Source organism: Embiotoca jacksoni, unplaced genomic scaffold (assembly GCF_022577435.1).
Source record: "Embiotoca jacksoni isolate LCO1_2020_lvr unplaced genomic scaffold, fEmbJac1.0.p SCAF_13, whole genome shotgun sequence".
Taxonomy (NCBI): domain Eukaryota; kingdom Metazoa; phylum Chordata; class Actinopteri; family Embiotocidae; genus Embiotoca; species Embiotoca jacksoni.
The window spans coordinates 6,124,985-6,151,036 of record NW_027185263.1 but is presented as its reverse complement, the minus strand read 5'-3'; the positions used below and the strand labels follow the sequence as shown (position 1 = coordinate 6,151,036).

Below are 26,052 nucleotides of genomic sequence, written 5' to 3'. Positions count from 1 at the left end.
AACAGTTGTGTCATAAGAATATATTGAGTCTCACATTACATTATTGATATATTATCAATATATTATAATGATACAATTTTTTTTTTACTTCAAAAGGGAAGCTGTTCCTGATTTCAGTTTTACTTTATATGTTTATGTCCATAAATGCACATATTTTTGCAGATTATGTGACGACTGTGATGGTCATGCTCCCACTTCCAGACGCCGGGAACAAACTCCCTGCTCTCCCATCCCCCCTCTGTTTATGCCATCTGCAAAACAGTCTGATTGTATTTTTTTTTTTTTTTTTTAGAAGACTGCGAAAAGTTAAGCTGGCATTGCGGTCTGAATGCTGCTACCATTTCAACATGTCTACATGTATTGGGAATGATCTTCACTTGCTCACTGTTAAGGCATGGATAGACATCTTGGATGGATGTATTCAGAGATCCACCACCGCGACTCCCTTTGGTTGGAGTCCAATTTATATAAGCAAGTGTCATCTTTCCAATGACCATGAGGCACAGTCACTATGAAGTTAGTTGTGCTTGTTTGGAGAGAGGGGTGAGGGTGACTCCTGATCTGTGAAACGGACAGTAACAGGTTTCATTTATATTCTCTCTCCGCTCTCCTATCCTCTTTTGCGAAATGGATTCTGTTGGTTGAAAGCCACCGAGACCAAATGAGTAACATCAGCAGCAGTGTTAAGACATCTATATACCTGAATGTAAAGTCATTATCAGGCTTAGCAGCATAACATAGTTACATAATCCTCATATACGTTCCAACAAGTGTGCTACCAAAACAAACAAAGGGGGAAAGATTTAGGCCCGTTTAATGCGGTCACATTCCTGTCACGGATTACACAACCGTATCAGTCGAACAGTGACATAGTCTTGGTGTGCAGACTGCTACCTGACCTACAATACAGCTGTCAAATTGGCTGCAGCGACTGGTTAAGCTTCACACTGTAGTTCAGGTGTCTCAGTAACTTTAATTACAGGCGGTGTGGGACAGTGACATCTGACTGCATGCACACGCAGGTTTCTCAAGAGGTTTAAACAAGGCTTTGATTTGCATCGTAACACAATTGGAGGCTTGGACTGAGATTTAAAACGTAGTTACTGCACAGAGGAGCTGCTGCTGGTGACGGGCTTCATTGGGTTTGACTTATTTGCTTTTGCATTATTAAGCATTAATGGAAGAAAAAAAACAGTCAGCGAGCTCTCAAATTTAACACACCATTAACTAGGTTAGAGAGGTTTATCCGAGGACAACATCCCAGTCTGACATCTTGAAAAGGATTTTTCTTAAAATCAGACAGTCATACTCGTCTAGTCTCTCTACAAGATAGGTTGACTATGAGAATACGGAGATTATTTGGAAATTTGCCTCTGAGTTTCTATTGGATGTTTGTGGATCCAAAGAGATTTCTTCGCAAAAACCTACTACACAGTATCGGTTAATTCTTTCAGCTACACTTCTATTGCTCTGAACATTTTAACCCTTATTCAGCTATACCATTGCATTAGGAAAAGACTCCATCGAGCAGAGAAACATCATCACAATCCTGATTTCCGCTCAGATTTTTTTCCTTAGTGAATCATACATTTTAGAAGGTCTCCTAGCAACAGTACGATATACCATTGAAGCTGTCTAAACCGGGAAACCAGCCTTCTACAGCCTTCAATTTGTCACCGACATTGTCATATGTGCATGCCTTCGAACCCTTCTTTACTTATATTCAACTATTTTTTTTTTCTCTTTGTTTATATTCCAGCTCGTCACCCAGAACCGGGGAGACCAGCAACTCTGCGGTGCCAGGCCAGTCCAAGGCGAGCGGGCAGACCCGTAAGATCTGTTTGGTGTGTTCGGACGAGGCCTCGGGATGCCACTACGGGGTCGTAACCTGCGGCAGTTGCAAGGTGTTCTTCAAGAGGGCAGTCGAAGGTTGGACTCACACATCTGCTGTATAGCATCCACCTCCTCCGTCATTAACTCACACATGACACACTACAGTACTTGTGAACTCCTAAAACTCACATTTGATTTGAAAGATGGTATTTATGTTAACCTTTGAGTAAGAAGTTTTTGTCATATTTTGTCACAAAGATTCTCATTCAGGAGAATTACATAACAGATATTGATGCTTTTGCACAACAGTGAAACATCTCTGCTCTTTCTCTATTTCAAAGCAGCGGAAATGTTTTATTATTTCTTTAAATCCGAGGTCAGCTTAGAGTAGCAGTGCTTGTTGAGCTCATATGCTTGCTTTTTTCATTCGTTTGAATCTTAGTCCTGACCATGTATGTCACCACCTCCTCCTCTATTCCCCTCCTTGTTGGTCCTGTGTCAAAGTAGAGACTACTTACAAGTGATTTTGATTAATATCCAAAATTTGGAAGAGGCAAGAGCCCAGTCCAACAATATCACCACCCTGATAAACTTCCAATTAACATATAATTGTATTCTAGAGGACTAGTATTATGATGAACTTGTAAGACAGCCTTTTTTTTCTGCTTGGCGTCACTAACATTTATATATCCTCTAACAGAGTATTCAGTTCTTGTCACGGGCAAGTAGTTTGTGCATCAGGATGCTTGTCTTAGATCTAATTGCCTTGAAAATGTCTTCAGCTGGGAGGGAAATGAATGCATCTGACTAACACAAAGTATTTTGTGTTAAAGGATCTCTGCCATGCATTCCTCCCTCTGTCTCGCTCTGCTTCTCTTTTTACATTTCCCGTCTTTTCTATGAGCTGTCTCTGAAGATGTGTTGTTAGTCTGAAAGGGCTTTCTAAAGCGTATGTCGCTGTTAATTCATAATTGAACGCACTCATCAACAACGGGCTGGTGAAGCTAATGATGGACAATAAAGAAAATAATTTATAATTGACCCAATGCCTGCATTAATGTCTTATTTTTAAGTCCTATTTAACAGACCAGTAGCCTTGTCCTTCTCTTCCATTCTTGTGTTTAACACCCCAAATCTGTTTCCTGTATCTGCAACTAACATTGCCAGTGACACAATACAGGTCATGACCAAGCATAATGTAGGGAAATCATTACTCTGAATGTTAAGTAATGCAGTGAATACAGATTGTTTTCACTTCTGCAACATTGCTGGTTGTTAATGGAATTAATAATGGAAAACGTTTCTGGTCTGCTGCATCAAATACAACATAGAAATGAGGCTATTCTACAAATATGGGTAGTAGTGATGAAGATCAACTGAAGAAACACTTTGAGCTGGACGATATTCTAATATCTACACTATTGCTGTATAATTTGTGGACTTGTTTGATTGTTATCCAGTATATCAGCTTTTATGAGGGGTGCCGGTGTAACTGCGGAGCACTCAGACTGTGAGTTTTATTTTGAAAAGAGCTGCCTACAGAAGCACTACAGAAAGTTATATCTGTCATTTTTGTTTTTCTTCCCCCCTCTCCATTGTCCGGTCGTTGTCTCTATGGTGAAGGATGGAGAGCACGACAAAACACAGATGGTAAATAAATGCACTTTTAATAATAATAATTATTATTATCATTGTAATTATGATGATGATGGAAGTACTCTCACCTCTGATTTGCCCCCCCATGTCCCTGTGTCCCTTCAGCACTAAGATATATGACCAATCTGCCTAGACACATGCATAGCCTCTTCTGCCAACTACCTCTTAATGCATGTGAATGTTCTGATTTGGTGATTCAAATCAGCATTAATTGCCTGTGAATGATTTTTGTGCTCTTCAATTTCTGCCTGGAATCCTCCACCTCATCATCTTCACAGGTGGTACATCCAAAAATTGCAATCACATGCTGTCTTGTATTAAGTTTATTTCCTTTCCTCATCACTTCCTGAGATCTGATGTCAAAAATTACTGCTGTTGTTATGCTCCCATTTTGCTGTACACGTGTTTTATTTACTCAATGTGTTTCACTGTTTCTGTTGATGGCTGTGTTTAGGTCAGGTATGCATTTAAAAACATCCTGCAGGACTCAAAGAGCTGCTTCCTTTTTAATTGGCTGCTGGTCAGATAGCAGTTGTTGGAGATTTGAAAGGTTCAAACTCCTTTTCTCCTTGTTTTGATTTGACAATGCTAACCACTAGCCGCACATGCTGGTATTGGCTACAAACCCAGCGAGAGGCTTCAACAACCAACACTGATGGGTGGTGCCAGACCCTTGTAAGCAGATCTGGGTAGGATAAGGGAGTGGGCACACCAGTGGGATTCAGCTGGCACTTTTGACACCGCAGATGGTTGTTTACTCCGTCATTTGTAATGACTTCCTGTGATATCAGCGATGGCTGCATGGCAGCTCAAATGCTGATATGTTGTCATCACAACACCAACCCTTGAGATTAATTTCCAATTTATGTGGAATATGATTATACTTGAAGTTCAAAAGTGATTCTCTCTGTGATGTTGACAGCTGTCCAGAAACCGGGAATGAAGTAACAAACAACACTCCTTGGTTGGTTACATTTGTTCAAACCATGGACTTTAGTGTTAATTCCTTCAGTTTTACCCCATAATGTTAAAGTACAGTACCTATACAGATTACAGAATGTATTTAGCTTCAGGCACCATCATAGTAGTATGAAGCAACATTAATCTGAGTCAGTCATTTCCTTGATTTCCCAGATTCAGTGTTTGCTGGTGCTTATTATAGTAAATTAATTTTAGGTTGCTGTATTAGAGCTCAATATTCACTGGCAAAATAATATAAAGCTCTGCATTATAATGGAAATCAAACTGAACTGACTCACTGTTACAGAGGTAACCAGCACTCTCACAGCCAGCTTTATACATTTTGTGCACAGCTGTCAAATATGAATGGTGGTTGCAAGTCAAAGATTAAATTTAAATACAGAATTAAATGGTATTTTTTTTTTTTTTTTTTAGCTGTACTGTACAACTAGTAAAAATATATTGAACTAAAAAAAGACCTATAGTTATGTAGCTTTGATGGAAACAGAAAAACCTGTTTGTCTTTTGTGTTAATCTCGCATTTCCTTTGTAGCCTGATTCTCTAGTTTTCTGCTTGTACATTCAGATAAATACATATATTTTATGGTTTACAGGTTATTTTGAGCCTTATCAGAGTTGTGTTAATTCACTGCTTAATCAAACCAAACATTTCCAAAGATGTTGCTGCTTTATACTAAAGCGTTCCCACTGTCAACCCAGGAGGGGGCTTTTGTTGTTGAGAAGTTTCATTCACACAGAGCTTCATTAGAGGTTCAGATAAACTACTTTACCTGGATGGTGCAGTAAAATACATCACAGTAAGCAGTATGGTATACTGTAAGCATTATTCCAGGCATTCAGATCATATTTTCAGTTTTAAAACCATAGTTTGCCCTTTAAAAATGTATCTTCAACCTTTGGTGTTTGAGGTTTGATGTAACTTTCACCTCATACAGACAGACAAAGTATTCAAAAGGGATTTGGAAATGGATGTGGGAGGTTTTTCTACATACAAAGGCAGTTTGTATTAATTTTATATTGAATATCATTTTAATCTATAATACAATATGGTGCTCTTATCTCCATGTGTCTCTGGGATGCAGTTATTCAGTAGAATTAATCAGACACTGTGCAGTATTAGCTTCACATTCTATTATATGACACCAGCAGTATGATTGAATGCCCTACAGTTCAAAAAGCTGCATCAAACACATGACATTTCAGAGATCAGTAAAGATCACTAGATCAGTGTTTATGGTCCCGAGGGCCATTTTGTCATGGCACAGTTGACTTTGTATGAGGTCTTGTTTCAGCCCATGATGTTTCCTGCAGCCATGCAGAAACTTCTCAGTATGTGTGAAACATTAAATGAAGGGTTACTGGAGAGTGGCAGATACAGAATGAGTGTTAAGTAGTAATTGTATTTTCCAGTATAATGAGTGTCAAGAACATGAAAACACAGTGTTGCAGCTGTCCAGATCAGCTCCTTAATGATTAATGCTCGTATAACAGAAGTGAGAAATGAGCATGCCCTTCATCTTACCTCCCCATATGTTTAGTAACTGGTGATGTTGGAGAAGGTTGTAATTTAGAGATTCAGCCACCCAGACGGAGCATATCAACTTTAATAAGACATGCTTTTTAACTTTGCATTTTTCAGTGGAAGAATGTAACTCCTTTAGAGGTGGGGTGCAATATGGCAATGTTTTTCTGTCGCAGAACTGGAGCTGAAAAACTTTTAAATAGTTTTACCTTAGTTGAGATGATGCACAGATCAACTGGAAACTGGGTGATCAGTGAGTGACATCATTCTGCTGACTTCCTGTTCACTATGACCAGTAACTGAAGGAAGTGGTGAAACCAACATGAATCCTTTCTGCTGATATATGCCACTCTAAACCATGGCCGGTGGTCTGTTTTCCACTACGTGACCTCGGTAGACGATGTTCTTTGTGGGTTTCGTGACTCATGGTACATCCAGTTAATTGTGACAGTTGGATTTCACAGAATGACTGTCATAGTGAAACTTAAATAGATGATCCGATTCATTTTATCTCTGAGATTGATCATTTCTGCCTGAACTCGATATTCTGTTGTAGCTGATACGATGAGATGCATGTGATACTCCTCAGACACTGTTAAATGGCTTATGTGTGAAGAGCAAGTCCTGTGGCATAGGCTACTTCTACTGAACCCTAGGATAGACAGCTGCAGCCCCTATGAGGTAGGAGTGGGAGTTTTTAAAGAGACACAAAGCCAAACCTGTACAAACTACATGGAAAATGAGATGTATTGTAGAATCCCTTCTCAGGCATCCTTCCCTTTATTACATGCATGTTATGAATGTCTTTTGGTTCAAGAGGCAAATTTAAATTATTTTGAGACAGCCTGGTATAGTAACTAAGAAAGTGCAAGAGTGTGGCACAATGAACCACAGAGTTTACAGCCAGGCTTTCTGCTTGCATTAACCATCTAACTTTTCAGGGCTCTATTTTAACAATCAAAGCTCACGGTCAAAGCCTCATGGCACAAGTGCATTTAGGGTAGTTCCAAATCCACTTTTGCTAGTTTAACAGCAGATCATCTGAACAGAAAGTAAGGCATATGGTTCAAAGAAGTTGTACTTAAGTGTCCTAATTCATTATAGATTTGTTCTAGGCATAATGTGAAATAAACAAATCAGAGTGTGATCTTCTGTTCACTTTAAAAGCCAGATGCGCTTGCTTCTCTGTAGAAGAAACATATCTACTGAGTGCAGATTGATATACACAATAACTATTTCACACTGCAATCTTTTTATTTTTAATCTTTTGCATGTTTGTGCGCCGCTGCCTGTCCCTGTGTGTAACAAGCAGAGTGTCTGCATGTTCTGCACCCGTCTGCGTAATCGCACAATACCGTCTTAATCATCTGCCCTAAAATAACAGTTAAATACTGCCCCACTCACTTAAAACCAGGTTTTTGTTGGTCAATCACTTTTAGCTGTCTCAAGATAGCAATGCGCCAACAATCTCTTAAAATTACTTTAAGACCAACACACCTATGGGTGCACATATAGGTACAATTATTATTTTAACAACGTGGGTGCTGAACGAGAAAATAACAACTGCGTCAGTTTGAAATTTCCAAAAACACTTAGGTTGTGCTTGCCGCTGATTTGCGCCGGGTATAAGATAGAGCCCTCAGTTGTTTTTTTTTTTGTTTTTTTTATCACAGCTGCAGATTTATTTAAATATAGAAGAGATAGAAGATATCATTGTTTTGATCTACCACACAGGTAATGTCACATTAACTTGAGCCTCTGTGACTGCCTCCGGTGCTGAATGCATTAACAAGGAAGAGAAAGTGGGGCGTAGAACCGTGTTGCGTTTAAAAATATACACAAAGGTGCACCTGCAATCACATCTAGTAAAGACACACCCTGGAGTGCACATTAGTTCAGCAAGGTGAGGAGTGAGATTTGAAAAAAAATAAGATTTTCAAACAGTGTTAGGTTACATGTGGTTTACTGAACGCAAAATGTATAGGTAAGGATACACCAAAGAAATAAGTCTGGTGGTGTGATATCCCACAAATCCCACAAAAAAATAAAGAAAGAATTGATTGACAACCTTATTCTATAATAACGTCCCAAACTATTAAAGTTATAGTAGAGTCTGGTTCTCTGTGAATCGTATTACTTGCAAACATTTCTGCAAATTATGCAAATATAATTTCTGGCTTCTGGTCACAAATCTATTGCTGCTCCTTTTTTCAATTTAAATTCATCTAATCACAATTTTATCCTGTTTTGTTTTTTTCATGTCACAATCACGTGTTGACCATTTTGGATCTTGTGCATGGGCCACAATAGGAATGTGGACTAGTGTGCGGTTGTTGTGCTCTCTGTGCACAGTCATGGATTGTGCAATGTCGTCCAAGTGCTAACTTGAGGAAGTGAAGCAATCAACACCGCCAAAGACTTGTTAGGCTTACTGTAGAATCAACAGGTGGTTAGTTTGGTCATACATACTGCTCAGGCTAATCCTTCTCAAACCTTCTTAGCTCGCTAATATCTCCCTTATCCCCTTTCTTCTTTTTCCTCTTCTCTTTACAGGCCAGCACAACTACCTGTGTGCCGGGAGGAACGACTGCATCATTGATAAGATCCGCCGGAAGAACTGTCCAGCCTGCCGCTTCAGGAAATGTCTTCAAGCCGGAATGAACTTGGAAGGTAAACAGTCTGACACATCTTTAAATCAGGCCAAGTCGCGTTCACCTACCGATTTTGAAGTCAGAGTGACACAGCATATGTTGCTGTATACACAACCGGGATCTTTGATTGAGTTGATTGGGTCACTCAAAGGTGGGCATGGCTCTAGAGGACTGTTGGCCTTCACCAACACCATCCTCACTAATATTATCAGATCAGCAAGCAGAGGATGAAAAAAAAAATAATAAATAACTTGCATGTTTATACTGTATGATCCCATTTGACCACATAAATTATGTGCAAACTAAACGGTTTGGACAGCTGCATAAAATCAGAACTTGGAAAAATGTGCTGTTTATTTTAGTATTCCTTTTATTGTAGTGAATATACCTGTGCTGTTTCATGAACGTCATTGGCACTGTAAAGCTGCCACACTCTTTTAATTTCAACATCCAGTAAATGTCTGGTTTCTGCCCAACAATCACCTACAATAAAGGGCAACTTGTACTTACATATCATAGCACATTTATTCACTTCATGCATATAATTGCATGTCCCTTGTTGTTCAAGATGTCTTGGAGGGGTTGAAACATTTTAGTCTTGTCAAAGTTGTGCCCTTGTGCACCAAATGTTTCTCGTTGACGGGATACAACTGGAGAAGACAGTAGATTCAAATTTATTTTAACATTGACATTGAGCATTATGTCAGACAGATAGTCTGCAATATTTGCCATCTTGACATGTGATCACATGTAGACTATGGGCGTCTCGTCAAGCACGGTGCCGAGCAAAGTGCTACAGCCCAAAATTTGTTATTCTAAGAGTTAAATCCAAAAGGCTTCTGTGTGTCTCGGCTGGTTTTGGTTATGCATCTGTAAACAATTGTATGGTAGTGCTATTGTCTATGAATGTGCTGTATACGTATGCAGGACAGGCGGAACGAGAGCGTGTCTCCTCTTCACACACGGATGAACACATAATTTGCTGCTATGTCCTTGTCTGGAATTTTGGATTACTTCCTGATCTTTAACCTGGTTCTGCTTCAAAGCGTAAAGGTGTAGGTCACAGTGCAACAATTATGCTGCACTAAGGTTAAGGAAGGCAGACGAGAGGCACACGGTAAAGCACAGCAACTGCTTGAGTGTTTTGAAGTCGGTCTTTGTGTTGGTTCAGTTGATGCTTCCTCGGGGCATGAAATTGCTGAGTAGTTTGTACAAATCAGTGTTGAGCGAGATTACATGTGAAAAGTGCGGAGTGTTTGTCAGACAGAAGTAAAGGCAGTTTCACAAAAGGAGCGAGAGAGAGAGAGACAGAAAGACTGAGTGAGGGATTTGATGGACGTCCGTGCATCAGCAGACAGTCTCCCACCAGAAAGGCCCTTAGTTGCCATAGAAACGCCAGGAGAGGAAATTAAAAAAGGCAGAGTAGGAAAAACATGTTTTTTCATAGCAACCTCGCAACATCCAGCATGCTTTTAGCATTTAGTTTAGTAGAAAATGTCAAAATGATGCCCAGATAATTAAAACAAAATGTTAAAAAAAATTCACTGTTAAAAAACAGTTCCCCTGAAATGGAGGTCTTTTTATGACTTCATGGCTCTTTAGTCAGCACAGACCAGCATGTTGATTTTTATTGTGACCTTTCACTGGACTGTTACGACTCGTGTGGATCAAAGTGCACTGTTGCGCTTTTGATTTTTGCATCCATGTTAAAATATAAGGTGGGGTCGGACCAGGGAGGCAGCGGTTTAAACACAATGTGAAAAGTACTGCGGTTACGCTGAAGTGAGGTGGTCATGTTTTGATCAGGGAATAATTTCATAATTTCCTATGTCATTATGTCATGTGTGATTTATTTATGGGTGAATTATAAAATGAAAACCCTGACATGCCAGATGGTTTGTTAGACAGAGTCATCAGCCCCGGGAATGGTTTGAAAAAGAGCAGATACTTTCAATAAATACTTGGCAGGGGATTGGAGGAGCCATCTGTCTGTCATCATCTATCACAGGCTAACTTCAACCAATCAGATCATTTTTTTTTTTTTTCTTTCTTGCTGTCGTAACATGAAAGCACAACCATAGCTGTCAGTAGGTCCTTATTGGGATTTATTAAGGACTTGAAACCGGACAAAATCAAATCTTGGTTTTGATTTTGAAAATTCTAATGCATTTCTGGCTTGAAAATCTAAAGAGCCGCAGTGCCACTGAAATGGAAAAATGGATATTTACATTTTATGTGATTTTACTTAAGTGAAGTAAAATCTAAAATTGTGTTCAAGTTCTGTGCAAAGGCAAGGTGTAGTTTGGTGTTGATTCTTGATTTTAAGGCACAATGGCCTTTGTGTTCACACAGAAGTTTCTGTTTCGTGTGGTGCATTATTGATGTTAAGAGCAGCACTGATTGGTCAAACAAGAAATGCTTCGATTCTGGTAGTTGAGGTTTCTCCGATGTCATAATTTGCTGCTATTTTATAACTGAGTAATTTGTGTGTTTGGGTTTTAGACTGTTGGTTAGATATTATTGATATTTTTCACTACTTTTTGACTAACTGAATGAATTATTTGCTAATTAAGAAAAGAAAGGTCAAATTATTGATACTGAAAATAATCATCTGACGCAGCTTTAGCGTTTTTAGGTTTCAGTTGGGTCTTGGTGCTCTTAAAAACCTCCAGGTAGTTTGCCGCCTCTCTTATTTGTCTGTCTGCTTCTCATTGTTCTGTAGCACATCTGTACAATTGTACTGTGGAGTAAATATCTATGTAGAAAAACATGTTGTGTTTGTTTCCTGTGCCTCTCCTGTTCATTCCTCTATCCCACCTCCCAGCGAGGAAAAACAAGAAGTTGATCAAGATGAAAGTGCACCGGCCTCCCGGGTCTTCAGAGCCCATTAGCAACCTGCCCGTTCCAGTCATACCCAGGTGTGTGCCCCAACTCGTGCCCACCATGCTGTCTGTGCTCAAGGCCATCGAACCGGAGATCATCTACTCGGGCTACGACAGCACGCTGCCGGACACTTCCTCACGCCTCATGACCACTCTCAACAGGCTGGGAGGACAGCAGGTCATCTCTGCAGTGAAGTGGGCCAAGTCACTGCCAGGTAACTAAACGCTCTTTACATGTTCCCTTTGGTTTGGTTTAGATGCATACTGCTGCTCAAGCAGAATGTGTCATTGGCAGTACTTCCGCATTGAAAATGGGACTAATGGTTAGTGAAGTGGGAGAAGTCACTGGTGGAAAACAAAGACACCAACTTTCAGCCGTTTGATGTTTTTAATATGTTCAGCAAGTCAAGGCAGTTGCATCAGTTTTAGACAAAAGAAAAAGTAAATTTCCAAGTTTGTGATGTTTCCAGCAAAGAAATCGTTATTCTGATTGTCCTGCTGTTTCTACTTGTGGTAAGAACAAGGGCCAAGATACTGTTAAACTACAACTATTACTTCCAGCTGATTGAGTGGAATTATATAGTCAATAATAAGCAAAGGAGGAGCCATTGTGTGATTGAGTTTTTTTTTTTATTTTGCTGATTGAATTATAGTTAAGTGGGTAGCCAGTTATCTTAATTGGTGCAGTTTGTGGAGCTGCTCCATGTATCCAACTTCAGATTAGTTTTTTTTCAAACGGTTCCTCTTGGTAGTTGTGACAGATTTCCAACAACGATGTAATAAAATGTGTGGCCTGTCATGGCTGAATCTCTAATAACAGATAGAAAAGTAGAGTAATTGTGGATTATGAAAGAACAATTCCCTTTAGAAACCCAGCCTCTCTAAGCTACTTTGGGTTGTCATGACCAGGGTTAATGCCTCTTTGAGTATGCAGACATATGAAGTCCCTGAAACCTGCTAAAAATGATTATCGCTGCAAATGTTTCAACGATGAGGGGAGATTTCACTTTGCCATCTCAAAGTAATTCAAATCATTGCATTTGTTTTCTTTGTGTCACAAGCTGGACAACTACTGTACAAGCAGTTTGTAATGGCACAGATTGAAGATTAAATCCTACGTGGGCATCCCTGCTACAAAATGAAAACATGGCATTGTTTAAAAGCTACTTTATTTACAATGACCTGTGTGTAAAAATTCACACAATGTGCACTTTAATAAAATGACATGCATGTTTTCCTGAAAACAAACATTGCCTGTTATTATTCATGTCATTTCAATAAACCGGTACGACAGAAGTAGGGGTAGAAATACATGCACATTGAATATTGGAACGTGTTTTGAGTTGCAAGTGGATCAAGACTCCGAAACAAGCTGCTTTAGGATTCAGTACATAAAGGGATATAATTACATTTTATTGTTGTCAGAATAACAATTTCTTGTTTTAAACATCAAGAGAAAACATAATTGCTGGTTTTGGTGGTAGCCAGTTTCCATTCCACAAAAATAAAAATGGAAACCAGATTTTGGAAATGTACCCCCTGTGATTGTTTCGAGTCATGAGAGAGAAGGCACATGACCTGATAATCACTCCAAGTATTTGCTTGTAGATTTGAGATATTTCTCAGAGAAAACCATCCAATGAAACCATAACACAGGCTTTTTTTTTTTTTTTAATTAATTTTTTTTTTTTTTTTTTTTTTTAACTGTAATTTTTCTTTATGTGACAGTATGATGAGGGACAAATCTGGCTTCACATCTTGTTGTATGCATATTGTCCTCAGCTGGCAAGGTGATAATGAGGAAAAGCTCTTAGAGGAAGGGGGGTGTCTTACATAACCGAGCCATGGTTAAAAACAAATGTAATGTGAAAGGACTTTTCATGTGCGGTTCTGCTTTTATAGTTTTGACAGGGTGGAAATGACTGAGCTGCAATTTAAATTCAATTTGAACATCGACTTAACTAGATTCTGTTTTGTTTTTTTCCAAGTTGGCTTTGTAATAGTGTTTTAATGATTTATTGAGCAGCTCTTTGAGTCTCCGTATCTCCCCATAATCAATATTGTGAAAACAATGTTCTGTGCTTGTTATTAATAATAATAATGATATTAATAAACTTTATTATAAAGCCGTTTTCAAAACAAAGTTACAAAGTGCTTCACAGAGAGAACATCGCATAAAATACCAACATGAATGATAAGATTCATGAGGGATGAAAATGATAATTAAAATAAGAAATTGGGCAGCTCAAATAAAATCTGAATATGCTTTACAATAAAAGTTTAGAAAAATTAGAAGAGACTTAAAAGACAACATTGACTCAAACAATTCAAATTTTTCTCAGACAGGATGTTTAAAAGCCTCGGGGCCTGACGGCATGAGCTCTGCCCCCTTTAGTTATCAGCCTGGACTCTGGAAGAGACAAAAGACCCCTGCCCGATGAACTCAAATTGACATTTAAACTGCAACTCACCTGTTTTCTGCACAGAATAGATAAATAACACTGTGTCTGCAGCATATGTCATTACCCTGATACAGTAAATCCTAAATTTCACAGTGGCAAAAAACATTTTAATCTTGCTCAGTTTGGAAGATAGTTACTACTTTTTTGTTAATCAATCCTTAAAAAAAAGTTATACTTTTATATAATGATATATTTTATTCGTGCTGAGTTAATATGACTGCTTATGGATTTCTTGTTGTCTGTCTGGTTTTATGTTTTCTTTCTAACCTTACTATTTGTCTGACCTCCTCAGGCTTCCGCAACCTGCACCTTGATGACCAGATGACATTGCTGCAGTGCTCCTGGCTCTTCCTCATGTCTTTCAGTCTCGGTTGGAGGTCATACGAGCAGTGTAACGGTAGCATGCTGTGCTTCGCCCCCGACCTTGTCATCAACAAGTGCGTACCAAGGCCAGCTGTTGTATATTTGAGCAGTCCTCTCTTTTGCACTGCATCTTGTCAGCCTATTTTGTTTTACATTCGCTCATTTCAGGGTGACGGCCTCACTTCATCACGCAGCTTGCACACCAATCTATCTGTTCATGAATCAGCTTGGCTACAGTAGATGTCAGGTCATAAGACTGAGGTGTAAAGTAAGGAGAAAATAAGCAGCAAGGCAATATATAGAACAATATTATTATTGCAAATATATTGTTATTGGCACGATATTATGTCGGACGATAAGTAGGTAGTACAGAAATGCCAAACTAGGTTTGAGGTCATTCCGAATAATTGGCCTTTAGAGTTTGTCCATCACAGAGTTTATGTTTACATTGTAAATTCTTCCACAAATCTACGGGTCAACATCAAAATACAAAAATGCTATCAGTCCCTATTTTCATCTTATTTCTTCTTTTTTTTTATTTTTTTTTTTATATGGGCATCAACCATCCAGTATCAGCCAGGCTACAAAATTTATATTCAGAAATGTTGAGCCATCCCTTTAAAAATAACAAACATAATGTGATGAATTTGTCAGTTTACTGAAAAACAACCCTACAAATTATTGATAAGAATATTACAGAAACCAAACCAAAATCTGAGAATCTCAGGACACTTGTGTTGTGAAATAAAACATTTAATTCTGATACGAGTATTAGTGTTGATTTATTGAGATAAATATTTACTGTATTCGAGCACCTGAGGTTTTGTAATACACACACACAAAAAAGCACAGTCAGAAAGACTCTTTCCTCAGACAGAAGAGAGCGTATGAACTACATACTAAAGCATACAGTAAATAACCCTGTGTGTTACTTTGAATCCACAGAGAGGTGCTCCGGTATGATTGCTGTGTGTTAATTACAAAGCCTCACTTTGCACTGGCTGCCGAAATTGATTATGCCTCGATGAATCTGTGTGTACCACAGTGTTTTGTAGTCCCCAGAGGAAACACAATAGACGTGAATCTCCCAAAACGTGTCTTGTCACTATAGATTAGTCTATTAGTCTTTGTTTCTCACTTTTAAAGCTCCGATTTTTAACACTTACGGATGTGTCTAACTACTTCGTAGGGATTCTGATGTGCCCATTATGAATCTAAATGCAGTGTTCTACAAATACCTCTCTCATTAGAAATACATGGCAAGAAAGGCCTGAGCTGTGAAGAGTTGCTTCCGATGGTCGTGTAAACTCAGAGGAGATTAAAAAATAGATATGAAAGGTGAAGGAGTCGTTACCAGTAGCACTGCAGTTGGTCAGAATGAATAGACAGCTCTGAGCTACGTATCTGGAGAATGTACTGATTTCAGAGGTAAAAAGTAACGTGGGCTGTGTGTTGGTGGAAGTGGGGTGTGAAAATCCATCACCATTGATTTCACAGTCCGTTTTTTCTTGCGGGGTTGTAGCACTTCCTGCTTGGGCTATTTATTGAAAATTGAATAACAGGATGAGTGGAGGAGCCTTAACTCTAATCTGTATGTCTGTCTTACCTTTGTTTCCTCCACTGCTGTCTCCATCTGGTCTACTCTTCTCCCTTCTCTTTCCCCTCATGTCTACTTTCTCTTCCTTCCTTTCTGTCCTCTCCCAGAGAGCGCATGAAGCTGCCCTTCATGACCGACCAGTGCGAGCAGATGCTGAAGATCTGCAATGAGTTTGTGAGACTGCAGGTGTCGTATGATGAGTACCTGTGCATGAAGGTGCTTTTACTGCTCAGTACAGGTAATAGAACACATCTCACTTTGAAAAATCCCAGTAATGTCTTTTTGTGGGATTAAAACCTGAATATCACTTTTACATTGTTGCACTCCTCAAGGCTTTTAATTTCCCTGCAATTTGTCACAGTAGGGTAGTGGATGCAATAGAATAGGGACAAACTGCATCATCAATGCAAATTGCTACTCATAGTTTAGCTCCCGCAGGCAGATAGGAAAGCTGTAAATGGATGAATGAATGAATATGTTGCTGAGTTACTTCTCTGAATTCATTAAGGCAACCTGGGCTTCTGTAAATTGGGTAAAACTTGAGTAGGCAGAGGCACGTGAAAAACAGTAGCTACAGATTTTGTAGTTTACCACTAAACGACAAAGCGAAAGCTTGTGTCCTCAACATGAATAATGAGATCATTTTAATCTTTTGTGCTCATGGCCACATAACTGAATTCACTAAACAGCATCACTTTGTTGTGACTGTTTTATCTTTCTGAGTAATGTAGTAAAACAAAACATGCAATTCCAAGTTGTGCCTCAATCGCGCAATCATTTTCCGCTGCCTCAAGTTATTAACGTGCCAACGGTGCCCCTGACCACACCGCATTTTAGGGCCAACACTCCTAGGGGCATTCAAAAGGGCGCAAGTACATTTGCTTATGAACAACTGGGCGCTGGAAGCGAAAAATGACAACCTTGTCGATTTGAAACGAGCAAAGACACTTGTGTTGTGCTTGGTGCCGCTTTGTGCCACATGTAAGATAGAGCCCTAAAACTCTCCAACACTTAATCTCTGGAGAGTGCTCATGTTTTTTTTTTTATCCCCATTAACAGGAGCAATACAGAGAGGTCAACTAAGAATCAGATTAGCATAATTATAGTTCTTATCTTACAGGGTAAAATACAGGTTGCTGTTTGTCTTTTTATTCAATCATTACAGTGGAAAATTGCTCAAATAAGAGTACTTCATGAAAAACCTTATTACAACAAAACCTTTTTCCCAATTTTGAACATTTCAGTTTCAATGGGTAAAAAATTGGATTCAGCGTAAATTTATTACAGTAATTTAAATTTGTTCTGAATGCATTTGATTTTGTACTACTTACTTTAAAATGTACAAATTATTGAAAGCCATTAGACTTCATTAGATGCACGAGTGAATATTGAAGTCACCCATGGGAACACTTGATTTATTATCTATTAAGTTAAAAAAAAAAAAAAAGAGTCTTCACTTTCAGCGGCATTAACGTTTATACCACAAAATGTAAATAACTGATGAAAGCAAAAGTAGGTCATAGTGACTTTTTCTAATATAACCTAAAGTCCTGTAAAATAAAAACCCATTTAGTTGGATTATTCTAAACAGTCCAGAATAGAGAGCAGATTTTTATTCTTTTAAAAGCTGTTTCTCTGTCAAAACTGCAAATGGATAAAGTAGAATCCAGATAACGCTCACACTGCAGTATCTCCTATTTATCTGATTATGTAAATGTTAAAGTATTTCACCCCGATCATGTCCCTCTGTGGCCTTGCATAATCTCAGCCAGTGACTGTGGCTCTGTCTGGGCTCAGTGCCAGACACCAGACTGACAAGGACTCCATGAAGTGTTGACATGATCATTATTTCATGTGCATAATGATGTCTTTTAGACATTTTGGGGTTTTAGTTTCCCTTCAAATTGGTCATTGACTATATAAAAGTGAACGTAGCTTCTGGGTCAAAAAAATTTGGTAAATGCGGAAGTGCCTTAAGCTGCAATAACCACTGAGCTCCGCTAGAAGTTGGTTTCTAAAGAACTCCCATTCAACTAGTCTCATAAAATTCAAACAAAATAAATTTGTATTATAGTTAGTTCAGTGGTGCTAGCTAAAGTTGCTCCTTCTTAGTAGTTTTCTGGCAGTCCAACTGAAAATAATCCCATCATTGATTTGAAAATAGGATTAAAAATGCTGTGTTTTTATGGGCCTTTGTTGTTCGATCGACAGGCCTGTGGTGCAGTCAGGTTATGACTATCGGCAGGACATAGCATTGGCGGATTTCCAATCAGATCAAGTCAGATCCACCGCTTGCTCCCCCACAACTCGTCCAAATATCGGCACTACCGGCTCCAAATCGCTCGGAAATAACAAGATAAGTTAGATTTTTATGACGAGTATGTCAAAAGATTTGTTCCTCCTCTTAGATTATCATTCAGGGTGCACAGTAGATAGTGATGCCACTTTTAGATGATTTTCTACTGCCTAGAGCATTTTGGTTATGAGGTGGATGCATGTATCTGTGTGTGTTTATCCAGTGTCTCCTAAGGGTCCTTGTTGGGGTCCCACGTAGTACATTCTAATGAAGTTTTAATGCTCTGTGCCCTTCCTTTCAGCAGAGAACAGGATAAAGTACAGACAAAGAGAAATAGAAACAAAACTGATGGATTTTCAGTTTGAGACAGATGTTTGAATGTGCATAACCAGCTGTTCACTTCACAAGCTGTCCAGATGGCAGAGAAGATAGGTACATGTGTCCAAAACCCAATTACATGGGTATATTATAATGTAATCAGACCATTTCTTTCTTTCTTTAAAAATTCTATTGAAGATAACAAAAGATGAATAATAAAGATTACATGGGTATATTATAATGTAATCAGACCATTTCTTTCTTTCTTTAAAAATTCTATTGAAGATAACAAAAGATGAATAATAAAGATTACATGGGTATATTATAATGTAATCAGACCATTTCTTTCTTTCTTTAAAAATTCTATTGAAGATAACAAAAGATGAATAATAAAGATTACTGTCACTCCCCTCCCAATAGTTATTACCCAATCAACAGCAGAGAGACGGCGGATTTAGAGACATGATCCGACTTCATATCCTCTTTTTGGTTCGAATATCTGTAGGATCAACTCTTATCAAAGCTGTACTCTTGGTCCAACATGGATTTATATGAAGTTCTTGACATGAAAACTGTTTTGTGCTTCAGAACAACAATGTCCTGATAGGATTTAAACTTTTGATGTTTAGAAGGTTTCCCACTTCAAACGGACATTTTGAATGGTCTCGCTGTTATTTATTTTACCTATCTTGCCATTTCCAGCTAATTTGCACACTGATGTATCGCTAAAGCTCCCCGTGTTTGTGTTGGTTTGTGTGTGTGTGTGTGTGTGTGTGTGTGTGTGTGTGTGTGTGTGTGTGTGTGTGTGTGTGTGTGTGTGTGTGCGCGTAGTACCAAAAGACGGCCTGAAGAGCCAGGCAGTTTTTGACGAGATCAGGATGACATACATCAAGGAGCTGGGAAAAGCCATCGTCAAGCGAGAGGAGAACGCTAGTCAAAACTGGCAGCGCTTCTACCAGTTAACTAAGCTACTGGACTCCATGCAGGAGGTCAGAAAAACACACACTGTGAAACATATTGAATGCTTTGTTCTTGGTCTTCCTTGTCCTATATAGGATTGACTGTCGATTGGAAAGCAGATATGTCACAAGTGTATCATGGCTTCCTCTGATTTCCTTTTTCATACCAGCCAGCTTTTAATTTCACATCTTGTGCTGTAACAGCATCAATAACTTGGATTTCAGCTGAGATCCCTGCATTATGCTGATTAGTGTAAAACCCTGAAGAATACACTTAGATTGCATTATGTTCCAGTCAAATCTGTTTCAAACACTCTCCGCTTCCTCCTCTCTGTAAAGCCTCTTTATTGCAGCAGTAAAGACCTACTGTATGTAAACCCGAGGCTACTTTAAAGATAATCCTGCAAATTGAAAAAAAGCTTTACAGTATGTAATAGACTCTTACTAATCTCCTCGTGTCTCTTTTCCTTTGGGTGTCTCGTTCAGATGGTCGAAGGTCTTCTCCAGATCTGTTTCTACACCTTTGTGAATAAAACCCTCAGTGTGGAATTCCCAGAGATGCTGGCGGAGATCATCACCAACCAGATACCAAAATTCAAAGATGGGAGCGTCAAACCTTTGCTGTTTCATCAGAAGTGACTGTCTTAAACTGTGAATCAATGCCTTAAATCCTACCCTGCCTGCGTACCTCTCCGGGGCCCCGATCACTTGCTTATCCTGCCTCCTGCATCACTCTGATTCAATTCCTCGGTTTTTCTGCCACGCCCCTCCAGCCATTCAGCCTAATCTCGGAGCACAATACCTGTGGCCTCAAACCTCTTATTCCAGTCGTAGGTTTGCAAAACTACACTAGGACATCCTACTGCCGACCTGTAGCCCTGGCTCTTGGCTAGCCAAGAAGAATTTGGCCACTGAATGTCTGGCAGAATCATTTTGGGCAATCTATGTTTTTTTCAGCCCCCCTCTCCTCGTTCTCCACCCATGGCCCTGTCCTCAGATTCCTAATGCTTTCTTATGATGGCCGTCTGCCTCTTACACTCTCCTGCCTCCAGACTCGTACTGCAGTTTTCACTGAGAAGCCAACACCTACAAACACCTTTTCCGCCAACAACACGACAGTCCAACTTTTCCAACTTGCCGGGATTAGCGGGTTCAAGCCTGATGTTCCTCAGCTCACGTGTCTACCTTGTCTCTGTTTGCCCCTCCAGCTTCACTGCTCAGAGAATGTAATGAGCGTTCACTTTTTGGGGTTTCCAGAGGACTGTTAGCGATGAAGGCGATGTACAAAAACACAGAACAATTGGAAACATACCTTATTTTTCTTCTGGACCCAGGGACAGTGTGGACAAACTGTTTTCAGCTGTGAATCAGTTTTCTTTTTGGAAATAACTATAATCAGATTTATATACCTGACCAATGGAAGAAAAAACAAAAGAAGCTAGAGGAATATTCTGTTTATTTTATGCCGACACGTGTTTCTGACCACACAAGCAGAAGTCACACTTGCACACATAAAAGTAAAAGCAGACACACATTCGCTCAGCCAAATGTTTACACAGGATGTATCTGAGGGAAAACCAGTGCCTTTTAGTTGTTAAGCTCTTCATAGCCATCCTCTCTAAACCATTGTTGTTTTGCATAAGAATCTCATATTGACATCCTTCTACATACTTTGTCTGTTTTAGTTTTTCCACGCTGGCAATTTCTGTTTTCTTTCCCAGCTACCATTTTGGTGCTTTTAATGTGGGAAGCTCTCTCTCGCTCTCTCTGTGTTCTTAACTCCAGATGTGCATGTAAGGAAGACAGCCAATGCTACAGATTAAAAAAGTGTTTGATAATAATATTTAAAAAAAAAAAAAAAAAAAAATCACCAAAAGTACCAAAACACATTTAATGTGTTACTCTCTTTTACCCAAGTCATTTATATTTGATAAATATCCTTCACTTCACAGTCAGTATTAAATTGTGTTCAAAGTTACACTGCCCTGATTGTATCAACAAATATAGTGGATACAATAGTTTGTCTTTAATAAGCTTATGGAAGCTGCAACGAGCTTTGTGCTAAATGGACACCACTGGAATTTGAAAACATCTAATGTTTTGTAATATTTGAGGGAAAATTGATTTAAATGTTAGCACGTAGAGTTTAGGAATCATCAGCGATGGATGATTTACAAATCTTTCCAAATTATTCAGATTTAATTGCACATTTGTTTTTTTTAGTTGTTTTTTTTTAGCTGAACTGCATTTTAAAAACATGTCTAGGGTGTCTGTGTGTTCAAAAATAGCCATAATGATTTAAGTAAACCTGACTTGAAGTCAAAACCCGTCCTTTCATTGCCAGCTGCTTTTTTTACTGAAGTTGTAGTTCAGTAAATGGTTTTAAACACCTTCTTTTTTTAAATTTGTTTTTGTGTGTTTGAATCTAACAGGAGTACAAGGAACAGGTCTTTTAGAAATGGTACCCTGACCACAGTAAGAACAAGGCAATTCTTAACAAAAGAATTTGAAGGTTTAACTAACTAAATCAGAATTTTCTGGACATAAATAGCCTCACCATGTAGTACTCCTGATAGGAAAACCAAAGGCATAATATCATTTGTAAAAACAATTTTTAACTATTGTTTCACTTAAAATATAATTGTAGATTAAATATATACCCTTTAATTCACCTCATCTCAATGTACTTGCACAGACAGGAACTCGGGTTATTGTTGAGCTCACCGTGGCAGAAAAGGTAAATATATAACATACATACGGTATATTTGTTTTGTGTAATAGATGTGAAAATAGACAGACTTGATGGAACTTCTGTTTTCAGCACATGATTTCACCTCTGAAGCTGAAATATTGTAAGAAAAAGCTGCAGTTCGGTCCAAATGATTTGTGAATCAAAGCTCAGGCTATGAGTGATTATATCACTTGGATGTGTTCCACTAGTGCCAAATGTAATCGCAAGTTTTTACATGTTTTTTTTTTTTTTCTTCCTGGGGATGTGAAAGAGTACTTATCCAGTTGTGATTTGACATTATGTGGTTGTTGTAACTTTGCTTCAGGGTGCTCATTTATGAGAAGTATCGTCAGTGTCACATCTACACCAGCTTAAAAGACCTGATTGTTATCATCCGAGTCAGTGTACGATAGAGTTTCTTTTTCAGAGCTCCACAAAATATTGTATTTTTGAAATAGCAAAGTAAGGTGTAATTTCTGCTGATGTCAAACAGGTGTTGGTCAGCATTTGGTACATTTGCAATGAGAAAACATGTTCACACCATCTTATGTCATGGCCAAAGCAAAATAAATCAATAGTGCAGTTGTACAATGGCTTTTGATGGAAGTGTAAACACAGTGCCCCCCCCCCCCCCCCCCCCCCACACACACACACACACACACACCACTACCACCACCTCCTCCCATAGCAGGCACAGTTCTACTCTCCTCGTGTTTCTTGTGGTCTGCCTGGCCACTCTGCCTAAAATGTCGACTCGATTTTCAGCTGTTTAATCTGGATAGTAGTCGTCCCTCTGCAGCACATTACTGTGAATGCCAGTTAACAAACCAGGTAGCAGGTTGCCATAGAAACCAGTCATTTGTATGTTACTTACAGCTAACAGCACAGCAGGCTCTGGATGCATACAAGCTATTCTTTTTCCTTTTTCTTTTTTCTCTTTTTTTCCTTCTTTAATCAGCCACTTTGCTAAAGGGTGGTCATTCAGCAGGGTTGTTTCAGATACAATACTGGCTTTCAGCTCCACCCGCCAACTCTGTCTTGTGGCCTTGTGATGTAAAGAACACGGGCTTGATGCTGCTCACACAACTGTGTTGCTCATTCTGGGGAAGATTTGACTTCATGGTCTTATTTGTTTGGCTAACTTGCATACAGTATTAAAGTTGATCCCTGGTGGTGGTGCTTCAGAAAACCAGCTTTAACGTGTAGATGTAACCATATCCCCCCCGCTCATTTCTAAATGGCTATAGGTGTGTATATAGCAATGCTGACATATCCAGTGCAATGTAAACAGTGTGTATTATTACAGAATATTTTTACATTGACATAACCTCTATACTCCGATACATTTTTCTCTTTTACCGTTCAACTACATGTTCGATTAAAGGCCTTGCGAAAGGGAGACAGAGAGCCATAGAAATAAGATTTCAAATCAGGAAATAGATAAACCCTTAACAGATATCAATGCTTTTGGATTGATCTATTGTAAAAATGACAATATTTTCTGTGATTTTGAATACATCAGCTTGATCCTCTTTGATATGACTAATTTTACTCAATCATTTTTGTACATTGAACGAGTCAAGAAAGTAAATATTTTTCTGTTTGTTGGTTTGTGTTTGATAAAGGTAGATGTGTTGAATACATTAGGAAGTGTTTAACCTTTTTTTGTCTTGTGAAGTAAATGTAAATTCTACGAGTCAACGGAAAAGTCTACATGAATGCTCACTGTGTTTTTAAGGATATACGGAAATGAGGGGAAGGGAAAGATGGAAGGTGAGAAGGACTGGAGATGATTTTTGCATTATATAAGAGTGACCAAAGCAGAAGAGGGAGAGAAAAAAAAAAAAAAAGAAGTATTCAAGCAGTTACAGTTTAAGTAGCACTTACTATCCAACTTCTAGTACTTCTTGTTTTATTTTAAAGATGTCTTTTGTAAAGTTCTAGGCTTTGGATCCCATGTATATTGCTGTGAGGATTTACTGGTCACTTTAAAATAGAAAACAACACAAAAAAAGTTGAATCTCCGCGTGAAAGCAAATTTACCAGAGCCTGACGGAATTGCACTACCCTCATATTGGTTGATATAGTCTATTTTGTATAAAATACATGCAAATATTATCTTTAAAGATTAAGGGCAGATCATGTTTCACTGGTATATATGGCTATGGCTTTCACTGAAGTCTGTTTTGTTCGTATTTCAGTTATGTAAATGTAATCCGATGTAAAAAAATTAAAATAAAAAATATATATATATGTTTGTTTAAAAAAAAAACAATAGTTTGTATTACTTCTGTATTACACCGCTTCTGTAGTCAGTGTCGATATTTCCACCTATTTGATTAAATGTTGAATTAAGTTATCTGTGTTGTTCTTTGACATTGGATTTGGCAATGGTGTTGGATGATGTTTTTGTCATCACTGATTGAAAGTGGAAAATCAGAAGAACTGATTTCTCTTCAGTTTGAACATCTTACACAATAAAGTTTCCTCTTTTTCAACACTCAGCTACAGTGGTTTTATTTTTTTCTCTCAGATCTGAGTTCTAGAAATTGGTCTGTAAATATTAGCAATTATAATTCTGGTAATAACGTACTAAAGAGAAAAATGTGTCTACACCACTCTCGTCTCTATGTTACATAAGATTATTATTATTATTATATGGGAAAAGATGTGAGGTCACAGTGACCGGAGCCTTTGACTTTTGACCACCAAAATCTAGAATCACTTCATTGTCGAGGCCAAGTGAACATTTGGGCCAAATTTGAAGAGATTTCCTGTAGGCTATCCCCAGATAATGTGCATACAAGCATGGGTCAATGTGAGGTGATAGCAACCAAGATCTTTGACCCCAAAAATCGTATCAATTTATCTTTGAGTCCGTGTAAATATTTGTCTCACATTTGAAGAGATTCCCTTAAGGCTTTCCTGATATATCATATTCACAGTGGAAAACGGATGTAAACTCACAGTGACTTTGACCTTCGGCCACCAAAATCTTATCAGTACATCCTTGAGTCCAAGAGAATGTTTGTGCCACGTTTGAAGAAGGTCCCTTAAGGCATTCCTGAGATATCGCGTTCACAAAATGTCAGATATAAAGGAAATTCCTGCTGACCGTGACCCCTGAACCTTAAACACCAAAATCGAATCACTTCATTGTTGAGGTTAAGTGCACATTGGGGCCAAATTTGAAGACATCCTCTCGAGGCGTAGGGAAGATATTGTGCTCAAAAACATATGGCATATATTATGTCGTCCAAAATGTCATAAAAATATATTAGTATATTATGTCGTCCAAAATGTCATAGGAATGTCATACTATAATATGCCGTCCAAAATGTTATAAAAATGTCATGACGTATTTTTTAAATTTTGGATGACATACTATACTATGACATTTTATGTATGATGTTTTTATGAAATTTTTGACAACATACTTTACTGTGGCGTTTTTATAAAAATTACGTTCGAAATTCGAAAGAAAAAAAATTCATAATATAGTATGTCGTCCCAAATCTCGTAAAAATGTCATACTCTAGTATATCGTCCAAAATGTAATAAAAATGTCATAGTATATTATGTCCAAAATGTCACAAAAACCTCATACTAGAGCATGTCATCCCAAACGTCCAAAAAAATGTCATATGTATGTTGGCAACAATGTCATGAAAATGTTTCACTATTGAATGGGGTTCGAAATTCGAAAAAAAAAAAAAAAAAAAATTATAATGTAGTATGTCATCCAAAATGTCATACAAATTTCATAATAGTGTCTCATCCCAAATGTCATAAAAATGTCAT

General features: G+C 38.4%; 1 protein-coding gene across 3 annotated transcripts in view; it reads left to right on the top strand.

The window, feature by feature from the left end:
- The window catches only part of LOC138196212 (glucocorticoid receptor-like), a 64,257-nt gene extending 39,502 nt beyond the window's left edge, over window positions 1–24,755 (top strand). The window contains exons 3-10 of one of the 3 annotated variants that reach the window (XM_069146042.1): window positions 1,760–1,929; window positions 3,457–3,483; window positions 8,546–8,662; window positions 11,468–11,740; window positions 14,280–14,424; window positions 16,055–16,185; window positions 19,393–19,550; window positions 20,007–24,755. In XM_069146042.1, the coding sequence (XP_069002143.1) occupies window positions 1,760–1,929; window positions 3,457–3,483; window positions 8,546–8,662; window positions 11,468–11,740; window positions 14,280–14,424; window positions 16,055–16,185; window positions 19,393–19,550; window positions 20,007–20,159 (1,174 nt within the window). In that variant the 3' untranslated portion in view covers window positions 20,160–24,755. Of the gene's footprint in view, window positions 1–1,759; window positions 1,930–3,456; window positions 3,484–8,545; window positions 8,663–11,467; window positions 11,741–14,279; window positions 14,425–16,054; window positions 16,186–18,158; window positions 19,225–19,392; window positions 19,551–20,006 lie in introns of those variants that run through there. The other 2 variants (XM_069146043.1, XM_069146044.1) reach the window with 2 other exon arrangements.
- The last annotated feature ends 1,297 nt before the right edge of the window (window positions 24,756–26,052 follow it).